This window comes from Bombus pascuorum, chromosome 13 (genome assembly GCF_905332965.1).
Source record: "Bombus pascuorum chromosome 13, iyBomPasc1.1, whole genome shotgun sequence".
Lineage (NCBI taxonomy): Eukaryota > Metazoa > Arthropoda > Insecta > Hymenoptera > Apidae > Bombus > Bombus pascuorum.
In genome coordinates this window covers 12,526,464-12,550,708 of record NC_083500.1, presented here as the reverse complement: position 1 = coordinate 12,550,708, position 24,245 = coordinate 12,526,464, and the positions used below count along the sequence as shown (strand labels likewise).

Below are 24,245 nucleotides of genomic sequence, written 5' to 3'. Positions count from 1 at the left end.
CCGTCATCCGGGCAACCACGGGCACGCCACGCCCCTTTAATGATTTCTACCCCCTGGCGAATGTACCGTACGTACGTACGTGCGAAATTTCACGAGTATGTGTGCCTATATCCCTCGCATACGCGGGGTACAGTCATCATCAGTAGTCTAGGCCAAATCACCCCGGTACATTCTCTTCAAAACCTACCGGCGACCATGGCAACGCGTAACCCCGTGCGTTCGGTGGCAATTTGCGTTTTTCAATGATTCGTTTCAGCAACGAAATATCCATCCTCCGCAACGATCCGCCGTCTGTTTTAAGAACAGTTCGATGTACGAAGCTTTGCCAGATACCATTAAATACCATTAAATACCATTAAATACCATTAAATGCGATTAAATACGATTAAATACGATTAAATACGATTAAGTACGATTTACGAAATGAACGGGGCAAACGTGGTATTTGCAAGGCGAGTAACTCGAAAACCGGATCGTATTCGGTCCGGTCTCTCTCTTTCTCTCTCTCTCTCTCTCTCTCTCTCTCTCTCTCTGACCGTTTTCTTCAGGGTACGTTGCTGCTACGTATCGTTTCTATCGGCACAGGCAGTTGGAATAGCAAGGTCTGGCAATCTAGTTTCCCAGATATCTCCACGAACGATGACGGACAAACGTGCCGGGAGTGTTTGAGAATCGTCGAGTGGCAGACGTTCGAGCATCAGCCGCTTGTCCATAATCGATATTCTTGTGGCTCGCGTTGCTCCAATCATTCTTCGCCATCGTCTTTGGACCGTATCTTTCGAAACACATCCCATGCGAGCACCGTGCACGTTAAATCCGAGTTCCCTGCGATTTTGTTAAACGTACGCTGTTGCCGGCCGTAAACGACCAAGTATCCGTCGTTTCGTGGCTTTAGAATTCGTTTCCTTTAATAATTTCAACCATAAGCACGGCGTTAATCTTTGCCAAATATGCGATAAACGTGTACAGTCTCGTCTATCTCGTCGACTATCGTACGACGATACGCGTGCTAGATGGCGATAGGATTTGATCTCTGGTCGCGTTATTCCCACCCTTATCCACTCTATCGTCCGTTTCGATCCTTAAGAAATTACTCGCATCGGAAGGAGGAAAATACACGCGAATCGCTCGTAGCTATGGAGCCACGGCCGCGATAGACAACGTCCGCACACAGAGATTTTCCATCGGTGTGAGATGCTTGAATCGCAATATATCGAAGAAGCATACTTGCGAACGATCTTGAACTGTCACAGTCGCATCGGACGTACGTATCTGACGTTTATAGGAAATTCCATCGTTAACGCGGTGTTTGATTCACGTGGAAAGATATTCGGGTAGTTTCCCCCGTTGACGACGATGGCAAAGAAACTCGTTGTACCGGTTGGTCGCATCGTACGCGGGTGGAACGTTATTCGGGCATATGGTAGCCTCTCTTCCGTCTCGCTCGCGCTCACCCTCTCGGACCGTTTCACCTGCCCTGTCCGAAACTCTTTATCGTTTTTTCTTTTCAACCGATACCTTGGCCTTTCCTTTTTTTTCTTCTTTTTTTTTTTTTTCTTTTCTAGACCGCCCAGAGGGAACGTGTCAGGGTCGCTGACCCCTAAAGCTGGAAACCCTTTCTTCCTGTGGTTTACTTCTTCCTGACCGGGGCCGACGAACTCATTTTCACCGATTTCTCGTGCGCTGCCACTGCCTTGCTTCGCGTGCTCGCCACCCGACGAACGTTCACGCGTGTACCTGCCAACATTTTCCCGATCTGAGAAGCTTCGACTGCAATTTGCCAAGATCCTTCTGCGCATCGTCCCGTTTTTCCAGATACTAATTAGCGTGGATTGTAAGAAGATTGGACCGCGAGCGCAGCTCTTTTTTTCCGCACCAAGCGGAAGCTCTAATTTCACGACTTGGTCATTTTTCTGGCGGACATGGCCGAGCATAATTTATTCTCGATGCCTGATGAGTCCCATTGTTGGTACGGTGTGGCTGCTTCACCGTTTGAAGGGGGTGAAAACGAGCCAAGGGGGTCGCCGTAGGAAGAAGGGTTGCAGCAGCGGAGAAAAACGGACGAGGAATTATGTAAGACACCGGAAAGAAGGAGTGTACGCGGCACGCCAGCCCCTTGTTCTGGCACATCCGTCCGAGTGGTAACGATCGTTGCTCTTGGATGCAGGACAAGATCTCGAATCTTTTCCCGGCGACGATTCTCGCCACTTAACGGGCATCTCGTCGAGACCTTTTTTCTCCCTCCTTCTATCGTTCTCGTCGACGTCGTTGTAGAGGCAGAAGCAGCAGCGACGGCAGCGATAGCGACAGCGGCAGCAGCGGCAGCAGCGGCAGCAGCAGCAGCAGCAGCAGCAGTAGTAGCAGACTTTTCGGGTCATTAGGCAGATGGGGGTAAAAAGGGGTAAAAATTAATGTCTCAGAACGAACGTTCGGCCTGTCGAGTGGCCGACGGAGTTAAGTCCCGATGGCTCTCGTGTCTTTACGATTTTTCATCGCGAGCCATTTGCTCGAGAAACGTTTCGAAAGTCTACCACCTTTCGTCTTCCTTGGAGTTACAGTTATACCCATGTTCGTTGCTGTCGTTCCGCGTTCCAGAAAATTGAGATACCTCGAAGAAGAACGAAAGTACGATGGGAGAAGAAGACGGAGATTTAATCGGTCGTAACGTGACGAGATCCTGTTAAAAACACGCGAAACTCGTCGACGACTGTTCGAAGGAGGTCAGTAGGTGTATAATGGGCAGCCTATTAGGGTGGAAAAGGAACGAGACGCACAATCTGCTATTGACAGCCCGAAGATTTTCAACGACGGGCTCGTTTCTGGCTTGTCGAAAGAAAGCCCGATCTCGGCTTTTCTTCGCACGGTCCAGTTTCGAGCACAAAGGGTTGCAAAGGGTGACAAAGGGTGGCAAAGGGTGGAAGTGGTGCGCATTTCCCCTCGCGTATTCTTATTCTTGGCGTTTTAATCGTATCGCGCACCCTTATGAAACCTTGTCGTCTTTGTTATTCGTTTGCGATCGCGTTGTTCTTCGCGACTCTCTCTCTCTCTCTCTCTCTCGCTGTTTCTTTATCCGTTTGTTCGTTCTTTGTGGTATTTCAAGTTCGAAAAAGATAAACGGTCGGGGTCCCGTATCGGCAGCAAACTTGAAATCATTTACGATCGCGTTTGCGTTCACGACGCCGCTTTTATTCCTCTTTCGTCGACTCTCGAGTTTAGAGAAGGTAGATCGTCCCACATCAGGAGCAAAGTTGAAATCGTGCCGGTTTTAAGTGCCCACACGTCTTTAAGCCTGTTGAGCTCGGCGCGACGTATACGAAGAGTATACGAAGGTATACACGAAGGTGTGCAAAGGTGTGCGCGAAGGTGCGCGAAGGTGTGCGAAGGTGTGCGAAGCGTACCTATAACTCGACCAGTGCACACAAGGCTGCGCCCAAAGTTTCTAACGTAAGACTGTTCTCGTATGCCGTATGGCGTCCTGCGTTGCCTCCCACACATGCCGTGTAGAAAGTTTACTAGATGGAAATCTATATCTTATTTTACGGCCGGCCGTGCTCAATATTCTTGACCCGGCGGCCCGACGCGACTCTCCGATATAAATGGTCCGTGTAAATCTTGTGTCCGTTGTGGGCCGTCTGGCGGAGAAATGCGACGAGCAAGAAAAAATGAAGCGTGTATCGTACGACTGGAGGATAGAAAGTATTGGGCTAGGATAAACAGCCTTGTAAGAATTTTTATTGCAACCGCAATTAGCAGCGGTTTACGCAGAATCTGGCGGTGCTAGTCGTGTTTTTACAAACAGGTTTTGGAGAACCTTTTCTACTATTTTATTCTGTGCGCGTAAGCGATATCGCGCAAGAATGCAGCCACACAGAAGCTTGGATTCGATCGAGGCTTTGCTTATCAGAGCCGCGGCCTATGTTATCTGTCTTGGATCGCCGCGCATCGCATATGTTTTATGCGAAAAAGAAAAAAGAAAAAAAGAAAAAGAAAAAAAGAAACTGAGGAACGAGTTATCCTGTCATCTTGGTTCAAGGATCGATATACGTACGCGTACGCGGGCACGAGTACCTCGTAGGAGAGAAAGAATGGTGATTTGACAAACAAGTGGATGGAATTTGTTTGCGCGAAATTACTGTACTCGTGGCGAAGGAGCGCCAAGTATCCTTAACCTAGAGAGACCGGTTCTACGGTCGAAGCGTGATCGTGCAGTCCTCGTTGAAGATCGTACCCGATTTTGTGCAAAAAGTCGCTTTCGTGCCAGCTTAGAAAGTCAATCTAGATTTTGTAGACCGTTTACTACATGCGAGTATACATTAGATAGAGAACTGGTATGAAGCGAGATTACAGCCTTCTGGTGCTACGCTCACACGTATCGCGCGTGTATCTTGTCTTTACCGGTGGAATACTTTTTCCTGCTAAAAATTTGTTCACGGATCTCGCGCGAATTTTCCTCCCCGATCCGCCTTCTCTCTTGTATTTTGTCGAGCGCGGCGAAAACACAGCTAGCAACGACGTACGTATATATCGGTCGCCGTGGTTCCCAAAGGGTCGGAAAAGTAAGTCAGTAATGCGAAAGGGTGAAGTCTCGTCCATCTTAAAGGCCTAAAGAGTCGCGTCTCTTTAAGAATTTTAAAATGATTTCAGAGAGTTCACCCTCCGAAAGGACGCGCTGGCTCGCGTTGAAATAATAATCGGCGTTCGTTTGAAGCCGGCCAAGGGCTTAATTAAGAATCGTTGGTTTTTTTCGGCCATAGATTCCGGTGTCGGCGATGTTTTCAGCCAGAAGCGAAAAGTTGGCGTCGATTTTGCTTTTTACAGTTGCAAGAACAGTTATTACTTGCGAGTGCATCTCGGATTCTATTCTATATCAGTAACAAGCGATAAGATAACTCGTAGAAAAAAATCACTCTCATGGCAACAATCTGAGAACGTACCGCGGATTTGCACGCTTTTGAAAAACTAACAGCTCTATGAATATTGCGGAAAGAATATTCGCTGAAAACTTGCATTCGCGAATATTTTATCCGACTATTTTCAGATGATTGAATCGACCTTTTTCGCGTCTCTTCCCTCCTTTCTTTCCTCGTTCCCTTCCTCGTTTCTTTCCTCGTTTCTCTCCTCGTTTCTCTCCTCGTCGAGTAAGATTCCGCTCTTCTACGATTATGAAATTTACACCACGCATTAATCTCGCGTTTAATAAAGTTTAATTACTACGTTGACTCTTATCTACGATAATTTCATTTTTTGATCGTTGTTGGTCGATTCTCTTCACTGCCCGGCCTACGACGATGGCTGTGGAATGGAGCAAGTTTCGAGGAATTGTTCGAGTTACGGCTAGACGAACGTATTTGAAAAAGTCGGTCGAAATAGACAGTCGTTCGTTCCTTGTACGAATCTATCGACGCGCTTTCGAGCAAACATCGCGTAAAGCGAGATTACTTATCTCGGATCACAAACGGTACACAATGACAATAGCGCGCGCGATCGTTGAAAGGTGACCTTAAAAAAATGACGTGGCATTTTCGCGTGTTGCCGAATGCATGCTCAGCAGCTATATGGTCGCGACAGCAGCTATACACCGCGCTTTCGGTAACGACCGAAAGCAACGGCGGTATCGAGAGAAACGGAACACGGTTGCCGGTACAAAAAGTGTCGACGATTTTTGGCCGCATTGACTAGGATTTCGGTGGATAAAGGGAGAAGGCAGGCGAAAGAAAAGAAAAGAATAGAAAAGAAGAGAAAAGAAGAGAAGAGAAGAACGGTCGGCGAGAGTAGGCGAGAGTAGGCGAGAGTAGAGGCGAGAGTAGGCGAGAATAGGCGAGAGTAAGCGAGAGTAGGTCGAAGAGGAAAGAAAAGCGTGGGCGTACCATACGAACCATCATCCCCCCGTGCAAAGCCAGACCGTCCCTATTCAAATTAACCCTCATGGAAAAAATGCATCGCCGCGGAAGGGTTCCTAGGAAATTAGAATAGACTCATTGGCCTATGTATGGCTCGGCGGCCTATGCATATGCGGCATGACTACGTTAATTTTCTGGCAGGCCATACGGTATCTTCAACTTTTAATTATCTTTACCTTTTACCTTTTACCTTTTACCTTTTAACGGTTTAATTGCCTTTCTCTCCGCTATCGGGGAATAGAACTTTCTGACCGTTACTTCTTCTCTCTATCCTCGATTCCTGCCATCGTATACGTATACCACATCGTTTTACCGTATGTGAACACGAGTTGCTTGCTCGTTCCCGAGGAAAACTTCTTGTACTCGTTTTTCACCGGTGAATTTAGCTAATTGGTCGTGATCTAGCGAGAGGCAGAGCCTCGCGTTGTTGCGAGGTTCGCGATAGACGACGAGGGCCAGGCGGCCCTACGTTTCCAACCTACGTTTCGGACCTACATTTCGGACCTAGATTTCCCTCGTAACGTCTTGCGTAACGCATTGTCACGTCGTAGACACGCTAAACGACGTTCGACGCGGAATCGGTGCCACGGTGACCAGCTCGATCGAGAGTCATCGCGCTCTTTTCCTTATACCCGACACTACCTTTCGAATTTTCTTTCGATTTTCCACCCAAAAGATCCATTCCACCCAGGTCGAGCTCGATTCCGATATACCGGTAATTTACGACGGCGGCGCACATATTTACCGATATTAGGATTAATATCGCTCGTTAAAATATTTACGATGCGGGCACGGTCGACAGTCGATTAACTGGTATTGCGCGAATGAATTTCAAGCAAGGTATCGAACCACCGAAATCCGCCTTTCCGTAACAAAATGGAACGTAATAATCGGGGAAGCAAACGTTCATCGAAGCAAAGATTATTTTAGCGCAAGCCGCCAAGGAGAAATAATTGTGCCGTATTGAACGAGACGTTGGCGTTCCACGTTTTACGTTTCACCCGTACCATCCAGTTTTTCGCAGACGCGTAAAACGTTGTTGCTTTTGTTTAATCTTTCATTCCGCGTCATTTGTGATAAAGGGCTGGGCGCCGCGTTCTTTCCACCGCACCGTGCCGCTTTGATTTTTCTCGAGACGTCTGGCGAGACGTTCCCGTCGCATAAATTCTTAACTGGGTGAAATTAGCGAATTAAAAGTAGAAGAGGAAAGGAAAAAGGTGAACGAGTAGTCCGGTCAAAGAAGCAGGAGACAGGAAGGAGGGGACGACGGTGGTTCGCGGTGCGGAGAAATTTCTCGGTCCTGTCAAAAGGTCACCACCGTCGCCGACATCGTCGAACACAACCGGCTACGATGATAGAAAAACGAAATGTCCAACTGCCGTCTACGTAACTCTGAATTTACGGCGAGCGATCGGTCGATTTTTACGCGTCTTTCTCTCGTCTCTTTCTCCCGTCTCTCCCTTTCCCCCGTTTCTTTCTCGTCGTCGCCTCGTAAATACGGATACGCGAGCTCGTTCCGAAAGCGTGTCTAAAGCGGACTTAATTTTTATTCATGCACCGACGATGCGGCAATTTTTCGCAGTCTTAACTGGGCTTTAAAATTGTCCGGTCAATTTCGCCGCGGGGACGTGCTCCTTTTTTTAAACATCGTCGAAAGGGGTAAACTCCGATCCCGTACTTCTTTGCCATTTGTATCGGTGTTAACCAACTCGTAACGTTCTCCTCTTAACGGGAACGCCGTCGCTGCCCTATCGAATTTTAATGCGAATCGCGCTCGTTTCTCGAATCAACCCACGACGACTGCAACATCGATGGTCACGTCTCGTTCGAACAAGAGAAAAGACAGAAAGGAAAGGGAAAAGGAAAAGGGAAAAGGAAAAGGGAAGAGAAAAAGGAAACGAGGAGTACGCGAAGGAGACGACGGAACGTGAGGGAGGAAAACAAGGAATGGAGAAATCCTGACTCGACCAACTGGCCGGTATCGTCGGTGTTCTAAAAGCTAACGCGACCGCTCGTAGCGTTCAGGAAAACCGATTAATTCCACGCGCGTAGGGTGACCGATCATTAGATTTCGCCCCATGAAAATTGAGTTTTCCTCGTTGTCGAAGGGATAATCTTTGGTAGCCTCTGGCTCGTTGCGTACGAACTCTGTCGTCTATCCGCCAACACGCTCGCAAATGCGTACGGCTATTTATTGGGCTACTACATCCTAGTGTGTGCGTGCGTGCGTGCGTGCGTGCGTGCGGGTGAGCGGACGGGCGGACGGGCAGGCAGACGCGCGTGTACACGAGCGTTTACGCGTACGAGGATATAACGCGGTGGAGCGTGTGTGTTTGAGTTGGTCGGCGGTGGTGTACGCGTGCGACGGTGGCGGCGCGTAACTTCGGTTCCATTATTGAGCGATCGGGCGATCGAAAAATTCCCGCGCTTTTTCGCGTGCGGCGTGCCGAGTGGGGCAAACAGACCTTCTATTGGCTACGCGCCCGGTCACCCTCGTAAGCCCGCCGAGAGAGGGGAGGATGGACTCTACACCCTCGGCAGGTATTTGTCTAGGCTGCAGCTATTGACCGGCTATCGATATCGTGGACACTCACCGATATTATATTCGCCATCCTTCGTTTATGCCGCTCTCGCCACCGTTTCCCACCCCCTACTCTCGCGTACCTTCTTCCCTTCCCCTTCCTCACCCCTCTGTTTCCCGTTTTGCCTATTGCTGGTTGCCCGTTGCCCGTTGCCCGTTGCCCGCTGCCCGCGCGAACTCTGTCGAATTTCGGTTAATGAATTATATGCATATACGTTGCAAATTTTATAGGCGCGCGAATATATATTCGGCTGTCGAGGGAAATTGTTGTAATGCGCGCGCTAGGAGGGGTGGCTGCTGGGGATGGCGCGTGAACGCGACGGTACGGCACTAAATTCCCGCCGTTTTTTGACTTTGACCGGCCAATCGCGGTGAGGCAGCGAGATCTCGCAGCGAAACGAGAAATCAATATGGTATGCAAATGCTGTGCGGAAGCGGTGTATCGTTTGGGAAAACAACGATAGGTTTCCGAAGGGGGAATTCGGAAGGAATTTCAGAGCCGCGAGCACGCCGATTTTTCGATCGCGAGAAATTGGTATGCCGGAGCGGCGCGGCGCGGCGCGGCGAAAGAGATCGATCGAAAATGAGGAATTTTCTCGGTCGGGGTGTGGGCGGGGGGAGGGCGGTAGGGTGGGAAGGGGTTGAAAACGTTCGTAGGATGCCTCGACGGTCGATCTAGGATCATCCTCGTCGATAGACCGGATAAACGAACGGCTCTCGTTCGCCACGTTACGGCGATTGCTTGGTCGCCGATTTTTTTAGTCTCGATGTCTCGAAGCGGCGAAGGGGAGGCGCCCTTACACGCTTATTTTAAAACGTTTCATCGATAAAGACACGGAAACCTAGAGCGGTTGCATGAGCGATAGATGCGCGTACACCGACGTTAGCTCAAGTACCAGTCGTGTAGCAGCCGTAGTGGCTGCCGTGGAGTGGTGGGTGCCTCGGTACGCGGAAAGGGTGATTATTAATGTAAGGGGTTGCCGAGCAGTAGTTAGTTGCTCGTTGGTAGTGGTCGAAAAGGACGAGGGGGTGAAACTAGCGCGCTGAAATCAATGTCAGCTTCCCTTTCTTCTCCCGCCTCCCCACGCCCCCCTTTTTTTTCCTTCCCTCGTTAAACACGGTTAAACAAACTTAGAAGCCGAGAAGCAAGGAGCCAACGAGAGAGATTTTTTTCGCGAAGGTTCGTTCGACCAGCTTTCGAGGAAATTACCTCTTCCCGGTAATGATTTCGAAGGAATGTTTTGTTAAGACACGATCTGTTATCCTCTCGCGAGCAGCGCAGCGAGAGCTCTTGGACGTTTCGATTAAATAGCTGGCATACCGACGAGGTTTCGTCTTTTTTCTTTTTTTTTTTCTTTTTTCTTCTTTCTTTTCATTCGGAAGAGCAGATCTCGGACGAGATGAACGAGACTTTTCCAAGGGTTCAGTCATACGCGGCGGTGCTGACCGGTTCGCTTCTCGAGGCTAATACCTTCCGATTGACTACGCTCATCCCTTAATGAAATTCTTTCTACCCGGGCGCGACCCATTGGCTGGCTTTGCCGTCGAATTTTCTCATTATTACCGGTCCCTCGTCCGTTCTACGTCTTTCCGTCATTGCTATTCTTAGTCGAGCAGCCGCTCGATAAATTCGATCGTTCGGCCCCGCGTAAATCGAACTTATCTGCAGTACGCAACTTGTATGCATACCGAACGACAACGTGTTCAGTCAACGGTGTCTTGGAAACCACGGTTCTGGTGCAGCACGAGGCGCATTGAGCAATCTCGCAGCATGCATTAAAATTAGCCACAATCGGAACGCACGATCGCTCCAACAGATTATAATAGTATATTAATTTATTGATTATCGACTGGCCGCGATGCAATGCGGTATTCATAGAATTTACTATCAGTCCCGGGGATACTGAATGCATGCATTAAGCTCGGCGAGTCGTTGATTTTACCGCGATCATCGAAGACGGACGAATTATACGTGTTTCGTTCTTACTAGGAAAACGAGTCGCGAGAAGAATTATTGGAGGAAGCGAAAGAAGCAGCGAGGATTTCGAATCGATTCGAATCGATTCGAATCGGTTTCGACGGACGTGCTCCGGTATATGTGTCGTGATCATGGAGAAAAAGGGAGGAAGGGAGGAAGGAAACGGGAAGAGAAAAGAAAAGAAGAGCGGAAGAGAAAAAGGGAGAAAAGAAAGCAGGGAGGGGGAAACGGGGAGAGGACGAAAAAAAGAGAAGAAAGTAAAAGGTCGACCGATTTGGTGACTAATTTGCGAATAAAAGATTATGAAAATGGTGCGCCGTGCGTGGAAATTGGAATCGTAATCGATCCACGATCCAGTAGGATTTCGTCGAGACATCGGTGGAGGGTATAACGGATACTCACCCGTATGCAGGCGGGTATGTTGCTGTACATGACTGAGCTGCTTGAACCTGCGGTCGCAATAGCTGCATTTGTACGGTTTCTCGCCAGTATGGACCCTGATGTGCTGTACGAGCTGGTGGTTGCTGGAGAATGACTTGAGGCATTGCTGGCACTGGTGTGGCTTTACCTCGTTGCCGGCGATCATGCCGCCCGGCCCGACGCCGATCGGACCCAGGCCTGCCAGTCCGCCCGCCACGCCGCCGCCAGCTCTCCCCGTCAGTGCACCCGCCGCGCCGAGCTCCCTCGCGTGCATCTGCATCGCGCTCTTGTGCATGAAGATCTGCGAGAAGAACTGCCACAGTTAGTTGGTACGCTGCACTTTTGGTCGAAAGACGGAGGATGGCCAGTCGACGGAAGTTGTGACCGCTGTACTCCCGCCGACCGCCATCGCCACCTGGACTTCGAGAGGTTCGGCTAACGCGTTTATCCGCCGTTTCATTTTTTCACAACGGTGCCAGAACGGAACCGATCATTATCTTGGTTGTTGTTTGCTTTATATACGCGAAACTGTCGATTTAGCGATTCAATTTCCGTTCGATGCCTCGAAAAATTTTCGAACGCCGACAAGCTCGAACAACATGGATATCTAATCTTTGATTTCGCGCCAATTGTCAGAATGGAGTAACTACGATCGTCGAGGCATCGAACGAATTCGCGTGTACGGCTGGAAGGTTGTGCCGTTTTCAACACCGCGAGGATTACGTTCGGCACGTACGTACGAGCAGAGAGTTACAGGTACCCGTTGACGTCCGTTTCTCGATAGAAATAGAAAACGAACGGACGAAGGTCCATGCATGGCGTGTTATCGTCTTTTTCTCTCTGTACGAATGGTATTTTTGCTCAGGGAAAGAAAGAAAACGCAGGTAAACGTATAGCCTCCCCTGTCTCGTTGTACGTAGACGGTTCGAGCGATCCACCTCATGATTTTCTTACGCAATTATAGATGGAAGAGAGGCAGCAACTGCTGCGAGCGTGTTATAGATTACGTGTACATATCGCGTTAACGTTTACATTTTCGATTATTCATCGAGGAACTCGCGGTTGCCTGTTCGCGATTCGACTCGTTGATCGATGCTAATTGTCAGCTCGCTGTTTATTTCCTCGGAGTCCGTGCTTAAAATTTCACGCGATTCGTTAATCAAAAGTGGCTGCGTTTTAGCCGGCGCTGCCGGCAACGTGTTCAATGTCGCCGATAACTATATCGGCATCGCGACGCGTCGTATTACAGAATCGATTCGGTCATCGATATTTTCTCGTTTCAGAGCACACTTTATCAAAATGGTGCACTTAACACGTATTCGATCATCAACCGATGTTCGTCGAGTTTCTACGTTAACGACACACGAACCCGACTTTGGTTGTTCCACTCGAAATGTCGCTGATTGTCCCGTTAATACACTCGCCTACTACTCGTTAACGGAAAGAGATAGGCTTGGTTCTTATTTTTCGCGATTCGTTAAAGCCTGTACAGGCTGGAATATCTAACACGGTCTATAGATATATAGATGGATTGTTCTCCACGAATTTAATAGGAAATGCGTAACAACAGCTGGCCACGAAAGGGGTCGACGACCGTCGCCGTGGTTTTCGAAAGCAACCATCCGATCGATGTTTTTCGATTTCCAGTCGTACGCATATGTGTGTCGTACGTCGTGTTAGGGCACGGAGCGCACGTTGCGCACGTTGCCCACGTTGCCCACGTTGCCCACTCGGCTCACGGCACTTTGCTGTTCTTCGACGCGAAGAGGAGGAACGTAAAACTGCTGGAAGGGCCGAGTACGAGCGGGCGGAACGCTCACGACGAGGAACGCTTGATTTCGGGTTTTCGTTGAGGGAACAGGTGTTGCTCCCGTAGCCGGTGTGGGTGTAGGTGAACGAACGAAAGGGTTAACGTTAAAACGAGCGTACAGTTCGTGGCAAAAGTCGAGAGATTTCGGATTGCGGGAGCGTCCGCGGTGAAATTGCCGAAATTGACGAAGGGCGGTTCGACTGGCTGTCTCTATCGCGCCGCTGTTGCTGCGACGAACGCAGGAGAGAAACGAGAGAGGAAGGGGCCGAGTTGCGAAGGATTTTATTAAAATATGTTAAAACTGTAATTAAAATCGAAAAATCGCGCGAGAAGTTTTAAGAATCTTAGGCGACCCTTCGTGCGAGCACGACAAGGAGAGACGGAGAAGAAGGCGGAGAGAGAATTGAAATCGTCACCGAGGGTTCTCAAGTTTCTACGACTTTCAACCCTTTCTTTCCGGGTAGACACGACGTTGGATATTTGACGGGTGACCTTCGACACTGGCCATCCCTGATTCTTAATCCCCGTGAGAGAGCAAGAGACTGCAGCTCGATCTTATTCCTCGTTTTTCTTTTTTTTCTCTCTCTCTCTCTCTCTCTCTCCTTTTTTCCCTCCCGGATACTTTCTTTCGCCCGGGGACAAATCAATTCGAGCGGTGTTTCTTGCCGATTCGAATGAGATCGCTCGTGTTTCTCGACGGAACCATCCGTCCCCGGACGTATCCTCCTCGTTGATTATTTTTTAATGCCATCTTTTTTTCGGCGCACCCTCGCGCGAAGAAACCGAAAGGGCAGAATCTCTAGGACGCGAGGAGACATTTTTCCCGCCGATTAACCGTAGTCAAGGGCTGCGACAAGAGGGCGAGGAACGATTCGACGGTGGCAAAAGTCGAGTTACGAATTTTTAACGACCGTCTCAAGTGGACCGCCGAGATTTTTGAGAAAGCGCCGCTGAATCCGATCGGACGAATATTAATTCCGTCGCAAACGTCAGTCTCCGTCCTCTAGTCAGTCTCTGTTTTCTCAGCAAATGCTAATTAAGCGCGGTGGCGTTTTACGACGGTTGCTTGGTTTTTCTCAAACTCGAAGACCACGCGTTCATTAATCACATTTTTATCTGCCGGCGGACGGAAAATTGCGCTCCGTCGACCAGGCCATAGCGACGCTTTGAATCTTTTTTTCTGATTTATCGTTGTCGCCGCCGTGGGGAGAGAGATAGAGAGAGGGAGAGAGAGAGAGAGAGAGAGAGAGAAAAGGAAAAACAGAAAAGAGAGGGAAGAAGGCGAGAAAGAAACGGCCGGATTTGCTGGTAGAAACGAAAAGAGGACGAAGAAAACGGAAAGAGTTGGTTGGCTGCTGGCCGCCGGTTTAATGTCCTTAATAATGGAAAAATATATCAAGCGGCACCCACTGTATCTCCTAAAAGGCATTCCTCATCTCGATTTCACCCTCTGCTTTCGTTCTTCGTCTTTGTATCAGAGGCCGTGGTTACCGCGGATGGCATGCTCCGGCAAACGGACACGATGTTCCGACCGATGAAACGTGTGACGTCGAAAATGCACTCGTAAGAATCTAGCATCACGCTCGTATAATATCGAGGCCTCGAACGATAAAGACACGATAAGAGTCACGTTTCCCGTCCCTTGCGTAGAAGAGCAATTACAAAATTGGGTGTATGGTTAAACGATTACACGGTGCGAAAACTACGAAATAAAACTAAACTAACTACCACGTTAGTAACGTGGCAACAACAACGCAGTTTATCCGCGTTATCGTATAATTTCAACGAAACGTCTTACATCCTCGAATCTATCGGTCTTGGCTGTATATTCTCTTTCGAGAATACTTTGTACAAAAGCTAGAAGACGTTTCGATGTTAATAAATAGCCAGCAAACGAGGCACGAGAGTCGGCGAAATCGACAGAGATGGATTTGTCAGATTTTTCCCGAATTTTCTACGATCTCGTACAATTTTATACGATCGTGTTACGGCATACTCGACACGCTCGGAATGACAGTTTGCCGGGACACGTATCTTCCATAATCATGCACGGTCGGACGTTGCAACGAATAACCAACAACTTTGACGGATATTTTGTCGTCCGAATCTAGAAACGTAGCGAGTTTCTGTCTGAGAAAGCGAATCGTTGGGAATCGGACAGTGCCTGTGGATTTGGCAAGGCGTGGGAGAAGTTGGCCCGTTTTTCGCAAGGGATCCGGAGGATCTGGGCGACGTAACCCTTTGTCTCTCCCTTGGCGCAGTAAATTACGACGGAATAACATTGGTCACTGGAAGTAGGCTACTTTATACACTTGGAACACAAAGCAAAGGTCTCACCTGCTGACCATATGCCTTTTCTCCATGCCACACATACGAACGTAACGTGTTCCGTCCACCCACGCACGCCGGCCATCTAGCACTTCGCATGTGCTATTAACTCGAAGGTATGTGTGCCTGTGTGTACGTGTGGCATACGCGTTCGCGCGCACCTTTCCGCCTCTCCGTGTGTGCACCGTGCACTGTGCACTGTGCACTGTGCACCGTGCATACGATCACACGCTTACACGTACACACGTGTGTGTCTATACGCGGAGACAACGTCCAATCTAACCTACCTAGCGTTGCCTGACTCATTCTCCTACCGACCCACCTATCTGTCTAAACTGCGGCCGCGAACAGCGCCGTAATATAAAGGAAAAGGTGGACCTTCTCCGCCTCTTTCTCTCCTCTCTCTCCTTCTCTCTCTCTCCTCTCTCTCCTTCTCTCTCTCTCTCTCTCTCTCTCCCTTCCTCAAACCGTAATCATCGGATTTAATCTGTCTGAATCGCGGCACCCATGATCCGCTACCTCGTGTACCCTGCGCTTCCGGTTACAGGCTAACCTGCCGATCGCAGATCCTAGTGATCCCGTTCCTCCCTCTCTGCCGCTCGGATCCCTGGATTCCGAATATCTTTAAGGGCCTGTGATTAGGGGATTCGCGAGAAGCGGGCCTCTTGCGTCGAGGCTGCCTGCTGTAGTAGACACATATGGGTTTTTGGAAGGTCCGACGAAAGAAGGGACGTGGTTTAGCGGGTTCGTAACAGTTACGAATCTGGACACGACGAATGTTATCGTCGGTTCGGTCGGCGCTTTTCTGTGTTCCGAGGGATTTTTTTGCGACGAAGTGATTGTGAGAGGCGTGCGGAAGGCCTTGGGGAAATTGTACGTTTGCCTTGGATACGCGCGTAGCCTTTGTGGTTAGAGAGAAAAGGGAATTCGTTTGGCGCCGAATACGCGGAACCGCGTTGAAAAGATTTCGCAAGGATCACGGTGGGACGGACGAGAAGACGAGGTATGGCGCGACGAAGAGGTGGCGGTAAATTGTTTTCTCGATAATCTCGAGGAAAGAGAGAGCCGGGAAAGTAGCTCGTCACCGACGAGTACGCTTCGTCATGGGCGACGTCGCGTCGCAATAATCGTGGAACTAATCGACGATGTGTTGATCGGGATAGGCACGCGAACCACCGGTGACCAATTAAATTTCCTGGTGAAAATAAAGCGACGAAGTAGCCAGCGCTGGTCGAAGGGAAACCCGTTTAGGCGCGTTACCAGACGGTTAACCCGAGTTGGTGTCAAAATAGCACGTAGGTAACTTACACCGACAACGTTATAATAATCGTGCATACTTGTCCCGGTGGAAACGAGGCAGGCACACTCTATACCCGTGATTGTACACCGAGGCTCGTGGTGGGAAACGAACTTGTGCCATAGGCAGTTAAAGTCATCGTTGTAGGTTTCCCTTACGATATTAATCACGCGTACGCCTTGCCGTGTAGCCAGAGAGTAACAATCTCTAATCCTCGATCAAACGGTGCTCGATTAGCCCAATAAGAGGGCAACGACAGACGGCTTTACATACTTCACCTCGGTCACTTTCTACTCTACTACGGTCTGTATCCTTAAACGGTTCAACAACTGAGTTTACCATCGGCAAAAAGCAGCTTCTAATCCCGCGGTCTAGATAGATGCCGCGGAAGAGACGGACGGCGATCGATGGTCCAGGCGTTTAACCAAAAAGAGTTGGTCGGTTTAGACGCGATGGGCAGAACGGCGAAAGAAGAAGTAGTGGAAGAAGAAGAAGAAGAAGAAGAAGAAGAAGAAGAAAAAGAAGAAGGTGGTTCTGGGAAACAAGAGTATCGTTCGAAGCGATGGAATTTCATTGCATAGCCGGAATCGTTGGGTCGTTGGGATACGCGACGTGCCAACAACTTGTACGCGGAATACGTAAACGAGTATAACACGGGCGAACGAGTAAAACGCGGTTGAACGCATCCAGGGGGACGAATAGTCGGCGCCTAACCGAGTTACGAAAGATTGTTGGAGTTGCAGGGAAGATAGCCGGTCGAAGCAGCCCGGAATATCGTCAATAATTACCTCGTGCGGCAAGTGGTGATGAGGATGCTGATACGGCGGCGGTACGTACGGCGGGTGGCTCGGATGATTGTGGGGGTGAGGTCGGGGATGGTTTTGATGCTGGGCTTGCGGCGGGAGCGGTTGGGGCGCAGGAGGCGGTGTCCAAGGCCCGTGGTTCGGCCCGTGGCTTTCATTGGTGCCATACATCTTCAGGGAAGAATCTCGAGCACGCGACCTGAAGAGTCCCTCCCGCCCTCCACGCACGTTGATACGAAAGACTCTGACATCGACATGATGGCTACCCTTGTTGTTGCTGGTCGCATCGGCGACACGCTCGATTTTCCACGCGCGTTTCTATCTACATAGTCGTTCCGTCTCGTTGTTGCGATCCTCTTTTGCTAGCCTGTCGTTCCGTTCCCAAGATTTCGTCCAATCGATCGTCGTTGGTATCGTTGGCCGTATCGAGCGAACGATATTTCTGCACGTCGAACAGCCTCGTTGCGATGTTTGCGCAAGCAACGCGGAGAAACGGTTGCGTGAGAATGCGACACTGTGCAAGGAGAAGAGAGAATGCGACGAAGCACATGTACGCGCGAGGGCGTGATTCTTCTTTTGTCCGACCACGACTAGTATCCTGCCGTGTGAGAACGGTATCGTTCCACTTTCACGTGCTTACGTTTTCAGTCTGTCGTACTTTCCAACAAAGACGCGTCTTTTTCAAACCCCCTCCGTCGGCCACGCAGCTCACCCTGGTCGTGCGGCGCCCGTTTTTTTCTCTCACTTTTTACGCGGCCAAAAACACGAAGAACGAAGCGTTTCGCGATTGGCATACGTGTCGCGATCGACGATGATTCGACGATGATTCGACGATGATTCGACGATGATTCGACGACCAAGTCGAATTGGGACGAACGCGGACGGAACGATCGTCGGATGCTTGCTGTGTAGGTCGATCGAGCCCCGTCTTCTCTCGTTCGCGCGAATTAGAAAACCATCACACACTGTCTTCACGTATACACGTGGCAACGCTTGCCGTGCCGTGTATCACTGTGTTACCACGATAACTCCCCCCTCGAAATTAAGCGAAACGAAACGACGAAGAACCGGCACGGCGGCCAGATCGAGCAAAGAGAAGAAGGAGGGATCGTTGCGGGCGGACGAAGGATGACCGAGAGCGCGTCTTACGGCGTTACACTGAAGAAACTAATCACTCTGCCGGCCGTGTAATTTCCATATCCTTTTTATTTCTTTCTCGTTCTTCCTGTTTTTTTCCTTTGCCGGTTTTCTCTCTCTCTCTCTCTCACTCTCCCTCTCCCTCTTTCTTTTTTCCTTTTTTTCGTTTTTTTCGTTTTTTCTTTTTTTTTTTTTTTTGAAATTCACGGGGGTAGCTGGCGTGTCCGTGTATAGGATAGCGCGGACGCAGCGCTGTACGCCAGCGTGTGGCGTCTCTCGCAAACTAAGCCGGTCGAAGGGGGGGACAGAGCGATTTCTTGGTCTCTGGCGCTGTGCGTGTGCTAAACGGGGGAAGAAAAAAGGTGGAAAGGCGCTGATAACGCGCGGCGACGAAAAATTGCCGGCTACTCGAAGAGATATCGATTGAAATAACACGATTCCGGGGAACACGAGCCAATCGGCACCGCTGACACGGCGGAAGGGGCCAATCGTGCCCGGTTCTATCTCTCTTTCACAACCTCCCTCGCTCGCTCCCCTACTTCTTCTCGTCATACGCGTCCTCCGCCGTCCCCCTTTCTCTCCTTCTCCTCCTGTGTGTTCCTCCACTACTCCTCATCGTGCTGCTCGTACTATTGCCACCGCCGCAACGTTCGTTGCTGCTTCTCTTCCTCCACCCTCGCCATTGCCGGCAAGTAGAAAGAGAGAAACGCCGCCACTGTGGTCTAGTAGGGCACGTGAGACGGAAAGAGCTGCGTTACGCTGTTCAGGAAGTACGACGAGTATCGGCGATTCCGTAGCGAGCCGTCATCTTCCACTCGTCGGTTTTTTCCACTCGATCCGTCCTTTCGATAATCTCGGACCACGCGACGATTCTCCCCGTTCGGTGGCACCGCGAGTCCAGGCCGCAGCCACTCGAATCGGACGCGCGATACGATGACGCGATACGCCACCGTAGGCACGGCACGCAGGTAATCGGCAAGAGTTACGGAGAGAGTAAAAAATTATCGCTGAAAATCGATAGCGGCTGAGTAATTGCATCAGCGATGAGCGAATGTTACGCGACGCGATTCGATGGATTGCCGTGGCCAGCCGGCGGTAGGCCTCGTTGATTCAATAATAACAAGCATTCTTTATCGAGACCGGGGGACTTTGATCTTGGCACGGTTCCAACGGTTTGTTCGTAATTTAGTCAAGACGGTGGAAAAAGGTTGGCGAGTAACGATGAAATATCGTCGCTTTATTCGACGAATCGCTTCCTCCTTTCCGTCCCTCGCGCCCCATGGTCCTGTGGCGCGATCGCGTTCGCCGACCGTTTCGCTTACGCAATCGGTGACACGCGGGTGACACGCGGGTGACACGGAAAGCGTACGAACAAGCGTACGAAAATAGTACGAAAAAATATGCTGCCGATAGGATGGAAAAAGTTGGGCGCAACGGTTCGACGATCCCCGGCGATTCTCCGGTCCGCTCGTTGCGATCGCTCGCCATCTTTCCCTCGTGGCTCGTACAAATTATTTTGGGCGTGGAGCGCGGCGAACGTTAGTGCCATAGTTAAGCGCGCGCTAAAAGTGTGTCCGGCTAGAGGCAGGGAGGAAAAAATAGGGCGGGGTCTCCTTGCGTGGCAGACTTTGTCTATCCATCATGGCCGCTTTATCAATGACGTCATGATAAGACATTCACGCACAGGCGCACGCATATCGTTGGTGAGACTGGAACGGGAGCGGAAGATCGAACCGGACGATTTCCTCGCCTTTATCTGTTTCTCGACTCTCCTCGCCGTCTCTCGTCGTCTCTGAATTCGAGGGGAAAAATAGAGGCTGATTGTCATCGGTGCCCGATAGATTCCGCGCGCGTCCCCGCGAAAACTTTCCAATCGGATTAACCGCCGCGCGCCTCCGAGACCTCTTTTCTGCCGGACGGGTTCGAGTTTCTTCACGGGGCAAAGGGAGAAGCACGAAACGCACAGGCTTCGAAAATAACATCGCGCGCCGCTACGTTTGATCGGCGCACACGGTCTCCACGCGAGAGACATTTTTGCGACGACGCGCCGCGATGCCGTGGCAGGCACGTAGAAAATGCAAAGAAGCGCGGCGGCGATCGCGAATCGAGCGGGCCGACTCGGCGGTCGCGTCGTTGTTAAATTGCCAAAGGCCACGGAGAAAGTGTATCGGCCGATATCGAGCGACGCAGGACAATCGAGATACGTGTACACGTGCTGTATTCAAAGTCCGCCGACAGCGTCGACCGAGGTATTAAAGGGGGAAAAACAACGCCAACTTTCGTTTCCCTCTCGTTTGTCTCTTATCTCTGATGATTTTTCCACCGGTCCGACGTCTTTGTCTTGATTTCATCGATGTATTACCGATTGGGATTAATCGGGCAACTCGTTGCACGGCGGTTCGCGCGCGATTCCCTAAATTTGGCCGCGATTCAGCCGAAAGAGCGAAAGAGCGAGCCTGACCCGCGAACCGTTCGGTCGCCAACAATCTCGCGGCCATATTCCTTGCCCGTGACAACGGTTGTCTCTCGGTTGTTTATCCTTGTTTGCATTTTTACGATCGAACCGCGAGCGAGCGAACGAGAGCGAACGAGCGCGAACGAGCGTCCGCGAGACACCTGCCTCGATTATTTTCGTATTTAGCCGACCTCGCGCGCAAGCGGCATTATCCGGTGAATAAATAAAGCGGCGAAAAAAGAAGGCGAGAAAAGAAGAGGGCAAAGAAAGAAGGAGGCATGGAAGAAAAAAGGAATATCTGGCGAAGGCCGAGGCGCGACAGCGTTCTCGTCGTTGCCATCCCGCCTTTGAAAGTACTGACCACGGACAACTCCAGCGGGTGGCGGGAGGGAGGCGAAGAAAAATGAAAGAGGAGGCGGAAAAAAAGGAAGAAGCGCGGCCAGAGGGGGAGAGAGCGGATAGACGGGTAGAGGCAGGAGGCTGTGCAGGCCGAGGGGGAGAGAATATGGCAATAAAAATAAACCAGCGGCGGCGCGGCGCGGCGTGGCGCGGCGTGGCGTCGGTTCGCGTCGGTTCGCGTCGATTTGCGTCGATTTGCGTCGATTTGCGTCGCGTCGCGTCGCTGTGGGACTGCGCGCCCGCGAAGGGCTGAAGAGAACCGCGGAGCGCCTAGTTGCACGTTACTCTGGCGAGCGCTGTGTTCGCTGCAGAAGAAGCGGAGCAACGAAAGAAGAAGGTGCCGTTGCTGAAGGCGGGCAAGCAAAATAAGAGGAATAACGAAAGAAGCAAATAAGAGTCTCTGTGTGCCTCTTCCTCTTTCTCCTCCTCCACCTTTTCCCCACCACAGTGGCGTAGCCTCCTCTTTCTCGTGGCAGCGAACCGGCTGGGAGGGAGAGGCAATGAACAAGAAGGCGAGAACGGGTGCGCGGAGAGGGAAATCCTGGCATCGGCAGAGAAAGACACCGTAGAACGGGAGAAAGATGGTTGGATAACGACGAAGACGGAGTTTAGCTCGCGAGAACAAGACGGAAGAAGAGAAAAACCGAGGACCAAAGAGAGAGAAAAGTCTGACAGGCCTTGGCTGCTGCAGTGGTTGCGAGCCGCGTTGCCAAGTCTCATTTGTTTATCATAGTTCGCCGGCCTGGCCTTTACTATCTTGAAAAAATCACGTCCCAATTTTTTCAATCGACAGATTGCGCTCTCGTGGAGAACGTTTGCTTTTTCCGATGAACCAACCGAGACAGTGAATCCTGCCGCGCCTGGCTTTACCGCCATCCATCGAAATTCCCCACCGAATTTCCCCACCGAATTTCCCCACCGATTCGAGCGTATACGTCGAGAGCGTGTTACACCCTTTTAGCATCATCCTTGCCCTTGTGCTCCGCTGAACGACGGAGTAAAAGTTTCAGCGATTCGCGGTAACGGGTAAGCGTCGTTGCGCCAGACCGTTTGGCGTCACGTCGCTAGAACCAGCCGAATTGATACTGTCGTGGAAAGCGCGTGAAACGTAGGAACGCGAAGTATTCGTTGCGATTTCGCTTTCTTTCTGCCGGCTGTTTCGTCTTCGTCTCGTTATTCTCGTTCGTATTCCTCGTTCGTCTTCTCCTTCTTCTTCGTCATCACCGTCATCGTCATCGTCATCATCACCGTCGTCCACTACTACCTCCATTGTCGCGTGGACTCGTTTCTGAGTCATGGTGCGTGCACGCATGTACTCTCGCGCGCGCCTGCGTATTTAACGTGCACGCGTTCGTGCTTTACACTCTGCACGCGTATAAATATGTATATACGTACGTGTTGCGTACAAGGAACGTCGGCAGCGTGCATTTACGCTCCGTGCCACTCTTCTGCCCGCTCTTGCCCTCGCCCCTGCGCTCACCGCCGCCCCCGCCCCCTTCCTTTCCTCGCATTACAATCGATTTGCATACAAATATACCGGGCATCTCGATGGGTGGTATGTTTATTAGCAAATCCACGTGGAAATTCTGCCGCCTTATTTATGGCCTCTTGTTTTTCGGAGACACGCATCGAACACGGTATTAAACGAGTCGGCGCGGCGTTCTTTCTGCCCGACAAGAAAACCGCAAGCCGTTCGATAATCTTGGAAACTACCAAGAGTATCTCTCCAACAAGTGTCTTTTCCTCGTGGGCAACGTCTAAGATATGTAAATTTCTACATGCCAGTTTCTGTCGTACCCGATTCTAGTAAAGGGGGAGAGAGAGAGAGGTAGGGAGGGAGGGAGGGAGAGAGACTTTGCTTTATCAGAAACATTGTACGAACGTTGTACGAACGTTGTCGGAACGGCTGTAAAGCGCGAAAGTAACGCGTTGCCGACGTCTGCCGAAAGACGAAGGAAATAATACGTCGGGCGGATGGATATCGGTTGCGACGAACCTCCTTTTGTCAGAATTTTCTCGCGTCTCTACCGAATGCGTCGTTAATCATTCCGTTCCGTGATATTCAATTAACACGACGTCGGCGGCGGAACGCACGCGTGTTGGAAATATCCCTGGAAAACATACTGCACGTGTAACGATCGATCGCTCTTTCGGGCTCGAGTTTCAAACTTTGCCGTTTCGCGATCGCCGCGAATACCGAATTTTCGCCGTTAGAACTCGATCCTCCGTTTCGTTATCCGGCGATTACATTTTACGCGCTTATCGGAACAGCGAGAAGACGCCAATCGACACCTTGATTGGACGGCGTGGGACACGCGATTAGCCCGCGCGTAGCGTCGTCTCGCGTCGCGTCCCGTCCCGTCCCGTCCCGTTCCGTCCCGTCGTCGCGCGGACCTTTACGATCCTTGATTCGATGCATCCGACTCGATGGTGGCGTTTCTTCCGTATCTCGTTGTAGCTGCTTCCCTTTGAAAACGTTAACACCCCGGAGAGACGGAGGACGTCGCAGACGTATATAGCTTGTCGGTTAACGTTTCCGCATTCTTGTGAATTACAAGCGAGGACGATCCTCGGTGGCGTGCTGCAGCAAGGATGCACGCTATTGCACGCTCGCATCGCGTCATCTAGTTTTGCATACGACTCCGACCGGGCAAGATCCTCTCTCGGCTAACGGTTTCCATTGACTCCACGGATCGGTCGTTCTCTAGGCCGAGCAGTTATCTTAATCGGGCCGGATGATTGGCGATCGATCAGCGTTACGTCGCCGATTAATTATCGATCGAAAGAGTAGTCTGGTACGACGGGGCGCTCGTCGCGTCGCGTCGCGTCGCGTCGCGTCGCATCGCGTCGCGGGAAAAAGCACGCGTGTATTGAATTTAAGATCCAGCTGCATCCATGTAAGAACGTGTCGGATTACGCGCTGCTTCTCTGTCTTTCTCCCCTCTCTTCTTTCATCCCGTTGCTCTGTTCCCTTCTTTTTGCGTTCTTTAGGTCGCGCTACTCCGACAGCCTGTTGCAGAACCACAATCTCGGGGACTACGGATCCGAACAAGCTGCCGTAAGTGCGCCTGCGATATTAATTGAGTCGAAGCACGGAGATTTGCATGCGATTTACCTTGTTTCGTGCTGCAACCGTT

General features: G+C 50.7%; 1 protein-coding gene across 17 annotated transcripts in view; it reads right to left on the bottom strand.

Annotated features, from left to right (window-relative positions):
* LOC132913209 (zinc finger protein 853-like) overlaps window positions 1-24,245 on the bottom strand; it is a 74,774-nt gene that overhangs the window by 32,859 nt on the left and 17,670 nt on the right. For 14 of the 17 annotated variants that reach the window (XM_060971335.1, XM_060971325.1, XM_060971330.1 and 11 more), the window contains one exon: window positions 10,862-11,192. In XM_060971335.1, the coding sequence (XP_060827318.1) occupies window positions 10,862-11,192 (331 nt within the window). The remainder of the gene's footprint in view (window positions 1-10,861; window positions 11,193-24,245) is intronic. The other 3 variants (XM_060971324.1, XM_060971332.1, XM_060971338.1) reach the window with 1 other exon arrangement.